Raw genomic sequence first — 12,231 nt, 5'->3', positions numbered from 1 at the left:
TTGAGAAGAAAGTGATGTCTGAGGCTGGAGAAAATGTATGTGCATTTTCCCTATTCGGCCTAACGATTTATATAACGAGGTTTCGGAATAGCTTTGAAATATACTACTCTTGGTTCCATTCCACTCGCGTCAGACAGTACTGCAGAGCGGAAGACAAGAGTAGTGGAAAGGGTGTCTAGAAGTTGTCAAGAATCGCATTTACGTCTCCTGAATTTTCGACGTGGTGTAATTTTTGTTGGAAATAATAATATTTGTATCAAATGACGTCAACTATGCTACTGCCCTATTTTTCCCTATGGAAAATGCTACACCGACAAGAGCTTGGCTCAAACATGTGAGCAACTAACACAGCATGACATACTTACCCTGACTCTCAGTGAAGAAGCCCAGCACCATAATGACTATGACCACGAGGCCGATCTTGAGACGGTAGCCGAGACGGCGAGCCGGCACCTCCCCCCACATCATGCTTCAGCCTTGCCTCATCCATTCGTTGTACGGTTTGGTCATATGACGAGCGCGTTGGTTCATCGGATGCATTATCTGGAACAAAACAAATGTTTGGTCAAACTGAGAAGAAAACATCGGAATAAAATGACTATAACACGATAATAAGGTCGCCCAAATTGTACAGTGTTCATCAAATCAAATCAAATGTACTTTATTGCACACATCATACAAAACAAATTTACACAAACGGATGATAGATACAGTACAATCTGGCGGCCTTATTGCTAAGTAGCAATTTCTTCCAGGCTACCAGTGGAAAGGAAACATTTATTACAATGTTTAATATTACATGTGTTACCTATGTCTGATTGTGAAATTTAGTTTTGTGCAATAAAGTAAGTATATTTGATTTGATTTGATAATGTCATAATGACAACGATGGTACAGGTAAGTAAAATAAAAACAAAATAAAAGTTATAAATAAGGTTTTGGTCAGGTTCTTTCTTGTTATTTTCATCCAACAATTGACAACATTCCAGATCCTGTTTTTTATTCATAGGCCTGTAGTTCAACAGTGGGCTGGAGAACGGTATGATGTCAATATATTATGCTTTCTTTATTATCTCATAACTATTTACTGAAGTAATTATGTTATGGTTGAATAATCATAATCATATATTATGGGTGAATATCAAAATGTGCCAAGTTTGGTGGCGAACTTTCATAATTATTATGTTTTCGTGAAAAATTGGGTTGTGACATGAAAAAGGATAGTTCTACCTACGAGGTAACTTGTTCTTCGTAGCTAAAATTATCTTTTTTCACGTCGGAACCGAATTCCAAAATTCGCCACCAAACTTTGCATATTTTGATATTCACCCATATCAGAGACCTCTAGACTCAAAAATAACTCTAATACCACCACCACCTGGTTAGTGTCACGGAATAAAATAAAAGAGATTGGAGGAGGTTGGTTGGCCCAGTGAGCGCGAAACGCGTGCTGTAAAAGTACCTACGAGCAAATAGTTCATACTTCAACTTTGCACTCCATTCGTCCGTCGTCTTGAGCATTATAATCTGAAGGGCAAAAGACAAACATAGACTATCATTCAAGGAGATTCCTCCTTATCACAGGAACGCTATTTTTACGAAAAGTAATGATAAAATTGCAGCCTATCACATAGAATACACAATGCCGGTAAAGTGGCTATAGAATTTGAGAATCAGTAGAGCTGTCATAGTTCTCTGTTTGCAGAAGTAGTAGTAAAAGAGAGTAGGGTTGAACCCGCGACAGCGGTTCTCATACAAAATGCGTGTTAGGGCTTTTCTAGCCTCTTTCTACTATTCTGTAATTAGTGAGGCTGGTCATTAACCTTACAATTCAGCGACAACAGCATCGCTTGCGGCCGATTCGTCTCTTAACAATTTGATTTGGATTTTGGATTTTCCTGTACCCAAAGGTTGCCTGGAAGAAATTGCTGCATGAGCAATAAGGCCGCCTGTTGTGCTTTTCTGTATATGTTGTCCTTATCTCTGTATTTTGTGTCCATTGTGCTCAATAAAGTATTTTATCTATCTATCAAGAGGTTTAAGGTTCATTCGAGTGTGAAAATACCTTACTCAACAGAAAAAGCTATGGTCGTTTTGCTATCAGACGACACGTCACATAATGTCATAGAATAAGGAATAATACAATGATAGAACTGCCGTTATATACTATCTCCGCTCCCCACCAGCGTCTGAGCTAGGTTATACTCACTCCCCCTCGAACATAGTTTAGTCTTGAGACGTGAAGGCTGCGCGCGGACCGTTGTTTATATTTTATTTTTTTGTTAAATTAGGTATTGTAATTGGCAGCCCTATGACATCACACACACAGATGCGCGTGTACGATATCGTCAATGTATGGTGTCTGTGTAAAATGAGGTTGTTCGTATCAAGTAAAATATAAATATTATGGAATTGGTTCAACTCTTTAGCATTTATCTCCTTTAATTTTGGGTTCGTGTACCTACCTTCGAGTTATTAACAGGTCAGCAATCTTACTGCAGGCTAGTAGGCAATGAGGTTAACACATCGCTTATATAACCGAAAAATCCGCGATTGCGCTGTTACATGGACCATGTCAGGGGCCTTTAGCAGCTCATTAGTAACCGTGACACCAGGGTTAATAAAGTTGATCATCCACCTCACAATCCACGCGATACCAGCAGTTAAGTTAGTCAAATTAGTCAGCAGACACACACACTTCCCGATGAATGCTTTTCGGAGGTATGTGGCCTAACCTATGAGGTATGTGGGTTGTAGTGGGCTGCATTTCCATTGGCGCGTTGGAAGGTCAAACAAGCGCTTTTGTCAAAACCGTACCTGTCAAATCTTCAAGTTAGGTAAGCGGACCCTGTGGATACAGGATAACGCTAGGGAGATGTTGATGAGTGAAAGGAGTCAGTAGTAGAAAATGACAGCTCGGGGTATCGTATCTGCGTGACAGAATATAAGTACCTACACAATTTCTTTGCCATTTCAACACAAAACAAAACAAACAAACAAAAACTGAACTTACAATAAATTAAGAAAACAATTGAAGAGTGCTTTATGTAGTACGATTGCGGAGTTTTCCAAGAAAATAAACGAATTTCCTTACATCTTTAGAAATGATAATAAAGCATTATAATTGAAGGTAAATAAACTCGACAATCGTCCAATTATACGTACCGTTGCTTACAATCTTTCATTCAAAACAAGAAGAAATGTTTTCCTATATCAAGTACTATGTATCGGGGGCACGGCAGTGCCCCCGCCAAGTCGAGCGCGAAGCAAACACTGCCGTACCATCCTTTACTGGAACTATTTCGCCGCATTTTCATGTCCCTATTTGAGAACCTCTGGATAAGACCAGAACGCAAGAAATTTTCGTCATCCAATAAGATATAATATTTTTGTTTGGATCAGTGTAGCTTCACATAACATAGCATAGCATCAAACCTGCATCCCCGAAGGGGTAAGCAGAGATATATAGTATACGCACTCCTTGCCAGTCCTGAGTTCCATATAATAGGGGGCGAGCCTTTAACCGGATACAAATCCTGGTAACTACGTGATATCAATTCTATGATTCAAACATGAATCAAAACTGACAAAGCACTGATTCAGTGATTTAGAGACCGAAGCGGGATTCGAACCAAAGGACCCGAACCGAGGGGAGTCAGAGGTACATCCATCGCAAGATGAACTAAGTAACCACTCCCAATGAACTTTCTGATAGAGCAACGAAAGAGACAAAGAGATTGAGAAGAGTTATCAGTTATAGATTTAATTTTTATATTTTATTACTCTCGAGACACCTTTTCTGAAGGTTTAAGAGAATAACCCTTTATTATACAAACCATTCAGGCGCCCTTAATACCAAGTTAGCCCACCTCTCGTTTCACGTTACTTTGCACGCATAATCTTTTAAAGAGCCGGCTATATTTTTCTCCCCATTGCTCTTATCAAGGGAACTTCTCAATTAGTGAGTTTACCGCTTACAAAGAAAGTTGCCGAACTTCCCTCTAGGCCATTAAAAGCGTCTTTTGAAATCACCCAAGAGTTGTCAACATTAAGATGAGAGGGCCTTACGGGAGTCGTCTTAAGACCTTAAGTGACTTACTTCAAAAGATATCGGTAAAATTTTTATTTGGAATAATGAACGCCTGTGATTCTATCGGAGCGGGTGAACCGCATGGTGAAAGGTTATCAGCCCAAATTATTAGTCCAAGTAGATAGTTCATAATCTAAGAGAAAACCACAAAGAGAAAATGAAATCGAAAGTCTGACTTGCTCGTGACGACTTGACAAAAGCTGCGGGTTGAAATCCTGTCCGAGTACGAGTTTTCGTTTTAATAATTTATAATATTTACAGTTATAAAAAGAATAAATCGTTTATGTATTTCCGACAATTTTTGAAACAGATGTAAGTAGGATATTCACTTACAAAATTCGAACAACATTACTTTAGTACTGAACCAAAACATGACATGTCAAACTACCAACATATTTTTATTTTTTTATTACTTCAGGTTCTTGTTAATATATAATTTGAGTAAGATTATTATTATACATTTTTTTCTGTTGTTTTTGTATTATCAGTGTGGCGTTCTCTAATGATAAATTCTTTCTTTCTTGCAAACGTATCAATCACCAATTCGATTCAAAAAACTCTAGCTTGATTTGACGTTTTACTTAAGTGAAAATCACAACTTCCAATACGCGTTCCTTTTGCACGCTAGTTGGATTCCTTGGTCCATGTTCTTTAGAATCACCAGAGAGCTTCTAACGTGCAAGTTTTAATGTCTTCAGAGAAAATTCCCTTTTGTGCGCGACCCACGGTTGGACGCGCAAATAAAAACACAAATTTGATGTACGGCGTGGCACGGAAAGCGTAAAATCCAGCTAGTGTAGTGCTTTTTTATGTAAAACACTACGCCTCTGGGATTCTGGGATTATGCGAGTGCATCGCGATTGATGCAGCGACCTTTTGGTGTAAATATAAGTGAAAATAGCATTTTTTATTTTAAGGGTAACTTACATACTTATTCCGTGCTTCGGAGGGCACGTTAAGCCGTTGGTCCCGGCTATTAGCCGTAAAAACACCTCCACCAACCCGCAGTGGAGCAGCGTGGTGGAGTATGCTCCATACCCCCTCCGGTTGATTGAGGGGAGGCCTGTGCCCAGCAGTGGGACGTATATAGGCAGTTTATGTATGTTTATGTATACATACTTATAATTCTTAGAAAAATAATAAAATGTTTTTATAACCCCATTTAAGAAACATGTCTTCAATGTTAATTATAATTTATTATAAATAGAAACCTTATAATCTGGTCAGCCCCGTTTTTCACAGGGTCCGCTAACCTAACCTGAAGATTTGACAGGTTTAGTTTTTTACAGAAGCGACTGCCTGTTTGATTTCCAACCCTCAAAGGTAAAACCAGCCCAATAAAAAACCTTAAACCTAACCTTATAATCTGGTAAAAAAGTATTATAATATCACTTATGTAAAATAATATATTTTATATAATATTAAAAAATTACATACCTACTACATTACTAGTACCGGGTGAGAGACCTCAGTGCTCCGTATTTGTCCGGCCAAGTAGTTAATGCCATCTGCGGCAAATTCACAATAAGCCACGTCAAAAAAGGTAAACATTCTCCAAAACTATTATAAAAATTAAATCACGATTCAAAAACCACTCATGTGTGGCACGAAGCTGTTAAACAGAAAATACGTTGTTGATTACATTAACATTGGCTTGGAAAATGACATATAAACGCGCGAGGCAATCTACCCAAGAGTTGGTCGGAACACCCGTTTTCATGCCAGAAAACATATCTTCTCTGGAAATTATGCCGGAGTATAAGGCAAGATGTAGATAATAAAATGAAGCATATATAAACATCCTTTCTTAATCGTAAACCACGTAAATACACAAATAGACAAACACACACACACACTCAGACACACACTGTCTCAAAAACACATACACACACCCATACATCATACTGATATCTGAATAGATATACACAGTAGAATAAAAATTGTTTATTACAAAAGGTCGCCACACAGAAAAACAAGACATTTCCAGTCAAATAAAAAACAGTCTTAAAATTTACAGCCGTGTACAATCACGAGCATTAATATGTATACACTTCGGTACCATGTCACATTAACTTTTTTGACAAATTGAACTGTAAGTCTCACTAAATGTCAAATATGTTAGAGCGACAGAGTCCTAGAGTACTCGTACATTATATTGCTCATGACTGTACGAGTCGTGATGTGTAGTGTGTATGTTTGTGTGGCTGTATACAGCCACTAGTAATCAGGCGGTTAAAATCCCAAATTCAAGTAATTCATCTAAAACAGACAAGAAAAGCACAATCGGCGGCAATATTGCTAAGTACCAATTTCTTCCAGGCAACCTTAGGATGCCAACATACATAAATAGCCTATATAATGTCCCACCGCTGGGCACAGGTCTCCCCTCAATCACCCCGAGGTGGTATGGAGCATACGCCACCACGCTGCTCCACTGCGGGTGCTCCGTGCTTCGGAGGGCACGTTAAGCCGTTGGTCCCGGCTATTAGCCGTAAAAATAGGATGCTAAATAAACATAAAAAATATACAAAAGGGACGGTACAATAAGTAAATAATGCTACATAAATTGCCACAAACACTGTGTACATAAAACATACGTAATTATACTATTAACAGACCTAGTACCTACTTTACATATGTACACATCTACATACCTACACTAAAATACGTATACAATAAAAACATTTTTGTTGACTTTTACGATATTCTTAAGATAAGTTGCTGGCAAAATATCTGCCGATATAAAGAAATGTGAAAGAAGAAAGAAGAGGCCTTTACGCAGCAGACAAGATAGGCTAAAGAAAACAAAAGAAAGATAACCCGGCTGATCATAATATTCTATGTCGTTTCTCTACTCGCAGATCACTGAGAAGTAAGGAACTCATCATCTTCATCATCACCAGCCCATTAACGTCCCCACTGCTGGGGCACCCTATGGATGGATAGGGAGATCGGGCCTTAAACCACCACGCGGGCCCAGTGCGGATTGGTGGTTATTAACGACTGCTAATGCAGCCGGGACCAACGGCTTAACGTACCTTCCGAAGCACGGAGGAGCTCGAGATGAAAACTCTTTTTTTGTGGTCACCCATCCTATGACTGGCCTTTGCGAAAGTTGCTTAACTTCAACAATCGCAGACCGAGCGCATTTACCGCTGCGCCACCGAGTTCCTAAGTAAGTAAGTAAGTCGAGTAAGGAACTATTTGGAGCCAATAACAGAAAATAGGTTTCTCACTGGCCAACTACTAACTAGGGCGTCCATTCACAGAGGATGACTGGCCAAATGACACGTATTGAAAGTGATACAATAGCTAATGTATGGTGTATTGGCCTTAATACGCTTCTTTCAGTAATGAAACTATTGTAAACTTACTATGTCATACGGTTTGTTTAAATGTACGAGGTCGTGAGAAACTGCAGTGGTTTAAGGCGGACGAGACGTTCGACAAAATACATATGTATATTCATTTGAAAATCGACTATGTCACCTAAAATAATAATAATAAAAAAAATCTTTATTTTGCCTTGAAACATTATAGTAAAATTACAATAATAAAATACAGCATGATCACGGTAGTGGGCCCAGTTACCCACTATCAAATTAGAAAAGGGCAAACTCGTCCCTGGGCCCAGTTTAAGCCTGGGACGAGATGTCCCCTAACATTTATAGGCATACCATTGGACGGCCGACCACGGTCCACTTTCGCACTAGGATCTAAAATGTAAGTATTTTTGAATTTGAGTTTTGATCACAGTTGCCTCGACCATTATAGACGGCCAAACGGCTCACCACCTGTCACCTGCGTAATTTAAATAAGAAGATATAAGTAAATGAAAAATATATGAGAGAGCCATATTTTACGATGTCACTTACACCCCGCACAAGTACGTACATTAGCCATACAAGTACTTATGAGTGTTAGTGAAACCGTAACGAAAACTTTGAGAAATGATTCAGACCACGATTCTGAGTTGATATCAAGTGAAATTTCCTGTCGAAAAATTCATGAAAATTTTAGTGATTTTTTAAATAGTAATCAGTATTGATTAGTTTATTTTCAGCTTAATACTTTTGCGACGGAAAATTCTAGTTGATATCAACTCAGAATCGTGGTCTGAATCATTTCTCAAAGTTTTCGTAACGGTGTGACTAACACTTTATATATTGTATCTCGATATTGTCCTTCAAACTCTCGAAATCGGTCTGAAGACCAAACTTAAGAACAGTTGGTTTGAGTTAGTATCTCTTTGAAGAGTTCTTTAAGTCGGGTCATTTGTATTCCAACGACGCCAGTCGCTTAACAAGATACGTTTCTCGGCCAAAAATTTATCGAGTTCTTACGTTTTGAGCGAAGTTGTTGTACTAAACTTTTGTGACTAAACAGCACGTTTCTATCCCCAAAGGGTTAGGCAAAGGTGTATAATATACACACCCACTTCTCGCCAGCTATGTTTAATATTTTATTTACTTTCTTTGCATTGCTCTTTTGATAACATTACTAATGATTCAGAAAATAAATTTCAAGCTCATGTGAAGCTTACTTTATGTAAAAAAGCTACTACTTAAATGATAAAAATGTCTGGTATTGAATGTGTTCCTCTAGTTATTAAATAACTTGTAATGTATACCCTCATTGGTTTTTAAAAGATGTGTTGCTGTTGCAGTTTCTTGTTATTTCTTCTCCTCAGCTATAACACCTTGCGAAATGACGTAAATTCAAAAATGTTATATTGACCTTCAACAAGTTTATCCATGATAATTATGTTGGATAAATGATTCTGATTTCTGGTTTCTGAATGACCGTATTCCTGGAGGTGGAGGCCTGGAGACCTATAACACAGGGTATCCTAGTTAAGGCTCCAGCTTCTACTAATATTATTAATGTTCAAGGTATAAAAAAAATATACGGTCGAATTGAGAACCTCCTCCTTTTTTGAAGTCGGTAAAAATTATTGTAAATTAGTATAAGAGCAATGTTATTTGTAGAGGAAATAAATATTTTACTTACTTTTTTTTATTTTCTTAACTCAATATAATATTTATGATACGAGCCTATTGCCTTTTAAGGCTAATAGCCGGGACCAACGGCTTAACGTGCCCTCCGAAGCACGGAATCATCGTACTTTTTCGGACAATCAGGTGATTCAAGCCTGAAAAGTCCTTACCAAACAAAGGACAGTCTCACAAAGTGATTTTGACAATGTTCCCATCGGAAATTGAACCCGGACCTCCAGATCGTGAGCCTAACGCTCTAATTACTAGACCACGGAGGCTAATGAATGCTATGTTAATACGAGTATAACATTACACGTGTAAAGGTCATTGTTCCTAAATTGCGGAAAAATAACGAATGTACAAAAATGGGCAATTCTCTCAGATCTCGAGTTAGCTGAGCCTCATAATATTTATACAAACGAAGAGATGACAAAAACGGTTAACACAGGGCATATTTTATCAAAAGCTACCCAACAACAGCGTCGTCCTATTAGCGTTTCCTCTCAACCAATTTTGTCTGTATACGAAAAGGAATGAAACAAAAATTTAATCAGCAACGTAAAGAAATACCTCCCAATTTCATTGTGGAGGAAAGAAACTTAGATCCTTGGATACATATAAAGCGTTATTGGAAAGGACTCAGTAAGCTGAGCTTCGGAATTTATTCATGATATCCAGGCTGTTCGAATTTTTCGCTATTTTTTTCCGGGCGTGATGGACATGGGATAAAGGGGCTGATCAACCTTTGAAGCCATGATCCGATATTTACACCGATTCTTCGCGTTCCATTATTCATGGTGTTATACTGTATTCAAATCTTGTCATGTGGGTTACAGCGTGTTTTAAACCCGACAACGATATGCATATTTACCGGCGAGTGCCTTTTGTTTGTGTCCTATGAACCTTACCCATGATAATGCTAGGTTCATTATTGTAAAACGATCTTGATAAGAGGTTTCAAAATTGAGAAAAAAGATCGGGTATCACCCAATACGGTTCTTTTCTTGTGTAGCTTGTGAGGTCAAGGACCGAGCTCATCCATCCTGGTGTTAAAGTTACTATTGTGTCGCCAAAGACCTCTGACATTTGCCGTTACACTATTGTTACCTGTCAAATCTTCAGGTTAGGTTAGGTTAGGACTCTGCAAAAAACGGGATAATGCTAAGGTGATGACTATTGGCATGTCGACTGCCGGTGTATGACTATTTCGACAAATATAATTTATTATTTATTGTATACACAACAACAAAAAACAAAACAATGAAAATATAAAACAAAAAATGGGCTTATCTCTAAAAGAGATGTCTTCCAGCCAACCCCGCATGGTGGGAAATATGACGGAGTTTAGGAGGTCACACAGTGTACCTTAGACAGAAGAGAATAAAAAAGTCAACAAAGATATATACATACAAATCTGGTATCTAATTATAAGAAGATTATAATGAAAGGATATTATATTTCAATATCTAATATACAATACAGGTATATAATTGATACCTAATTTTGTGTATTTTTATTTTGTTATTGTTACTAAGGCGTTCTCTAAATATTGTATTTATTTCTAACACATAAATATTGTATAAATACTGATACTCTACATATTTATACCTTCTAGAACATTTTGTTATTTTATTTTAAAACCTAGTCAAAACGGAACTCTGTTTTTGAATTTAAGAAATATGACATTATATTCAACTCTGTTTACGCGCAAAATGTAAATAGTAGAGTAAAAAGATGAAAGCCGCGCCAAATGTAACGTTTCCAAACGCAGGAGGCTTCAAAAACCGAGGGGTAAAGAAAAGGTACTTAAAATGACGAAAATGTATGAAAGGACATTCATAATAATAATAATATTTTATTGCATATAAAATTATTACAAAGTATAATAAACTTATCACCATGTTGTACAGGTAGATAATAGGGAAATGAAGATGCAACTGATGCTTAAAATAAGAAAATCAATACGGCCGCCAGATTGTACTGTATCTATCATCATCTGTGTTAATTTGTTTTGTATGTTGTGTGCAATAAAGTATATTTGATTTGATTTGATTTGTTTTGAAAATCAATTCCCGTGCTATAAGTATCACTAAGTTATTTGAAAGTTACAACTACAGCTACTACTTGTCCAAATTATAGTTAAAGTTTAGTTGTACATGGAATGGAGATCATAGAATAATAATGTATGGAAGTGAAATTATTTGTTAAAAAAATGTGTTACTGAGAGGATGCGTGTGTTGTGAGTGCGTGTGTCTGTGTGTGTGAGAGTCTGTATGAGGGTGCGATTGTGTGTGTGTGTGTGTGTGTGTGTGTGTGTGTGTGTACCAGCGTGCGTGTTGATTGTTTGTATGGACATACGTGCGCAATCTATACCAAGGGAAGAAGTTCCTCCGTCTGTTCTGCTCCTGATGTAAGTTAAATATGCGAAATGGGTATGTCAGGATCTTAACAAGTTAATTTCCGTGGTTTCAGATTAACTTGAAAAACAGATATTCACAATAACATAACACAGTATGACGCTTGTATAATTTTAATTAAAGTTTCGATATTTTATTCTTTGTGAGTTTCCTTAAGCACGTGACAAGTGCTATAACATAAAAAAAAAACTTTATTCCTATTTTTTGGGTGTAATGGTTAACACCCACATGGAAAGAAGGAAGAGCTTACATGGAACAGATTAAAGAAAAGGTTAACGTCGTGTCTTATAGGGAAGTCAAGGAATTGGCCTTTGATAGACTGGAATGGAAAATGCTGCACCGACAAGAGCGTGGCTCTTAAATTGATGATGATGAATGGTTAACACGCTCGTCCTAGCTTGACAAGAGCTGCAGGTTCAAGATCCATCCAAGTCAGATTTTTTTCGATTTAAATTTTCACTTAAAATAAAGTATGTTGCTTACTGAGGTAAATGTGAAGCCGTTAGGTACACGAGTCATAACAAGGCCAAACGGCAACCAACGGCTGATGAGGTCAGTCATCGACCTTAGGTACAACACACACGCTTTCAGACTTCGATTATGTAAATTATGTTTTTTGTAAACCTGTCATGTCTAAGAGTGTCTCAGTATTCAACGAGATCGACGCCATTAGACTAAAGCAGCTTTCAGGGCATCGTTCGACCGCTAAAGTTTTTAGTTCTTACAA

At 37.6% G+C, this 12,231-nt stretch overlaps 1 protein-coding gene and 1 long non-coding RNA gene across 3 annotated transcripts in view; both read right to left on the bottom strand.

Annotated features, from left to right (window-relative positions):
* The window catches only part of LOC126377396 (zwei Ig domain protein zig-8-like), a 467,377-nt gene that overhangs the window by 77,370 nt on the left and 377,776 nt on the right, over nt 1–12,231 (bottom strand). For both annotated transcript variants that reach the window (XM_050025130.1, XM_050025129.1), the window contains one exon: nt 366–543. In XM_050025130.1, the coding sequence (XP_049881087.1) occupies nt 366–468 (103 nt within the window). In that variant the 5' untranslated portion in view covers nt 469–543. The remainder of the gene's footprint in view (nt 1–365; nt 544–12,231) is intronic.
* Nucleotides 1–12,231, bottom strand: part of LOC126377444 (uncharacterized) — a 175,830-nt gene that overhangs the window by 114,066 nt on the left and 49,533 nt on the right. The gene's annotated exons all lie outside the window — the stretch shown is intronic.

Source organism: Pectinophora gossypiella, chromosome 23 (assembly GCF_024362695.1).
Source record: "Pectinophora gossypiella chromosome 23, ilPecGoss1.1, whole genome shotgun sequence".
Classification (NCBI taxonomy): Eukaryota; Metazoa; Arthropoda; class Insecta; order Lepidoptera; family Gelechiidae; genus Pectinophora; species Pectinophora gossypiella.
Note: the sequence above shows the minus strand (reverse complement) of the source record. Positions and strands in the feature narration are given on the sequence as shown.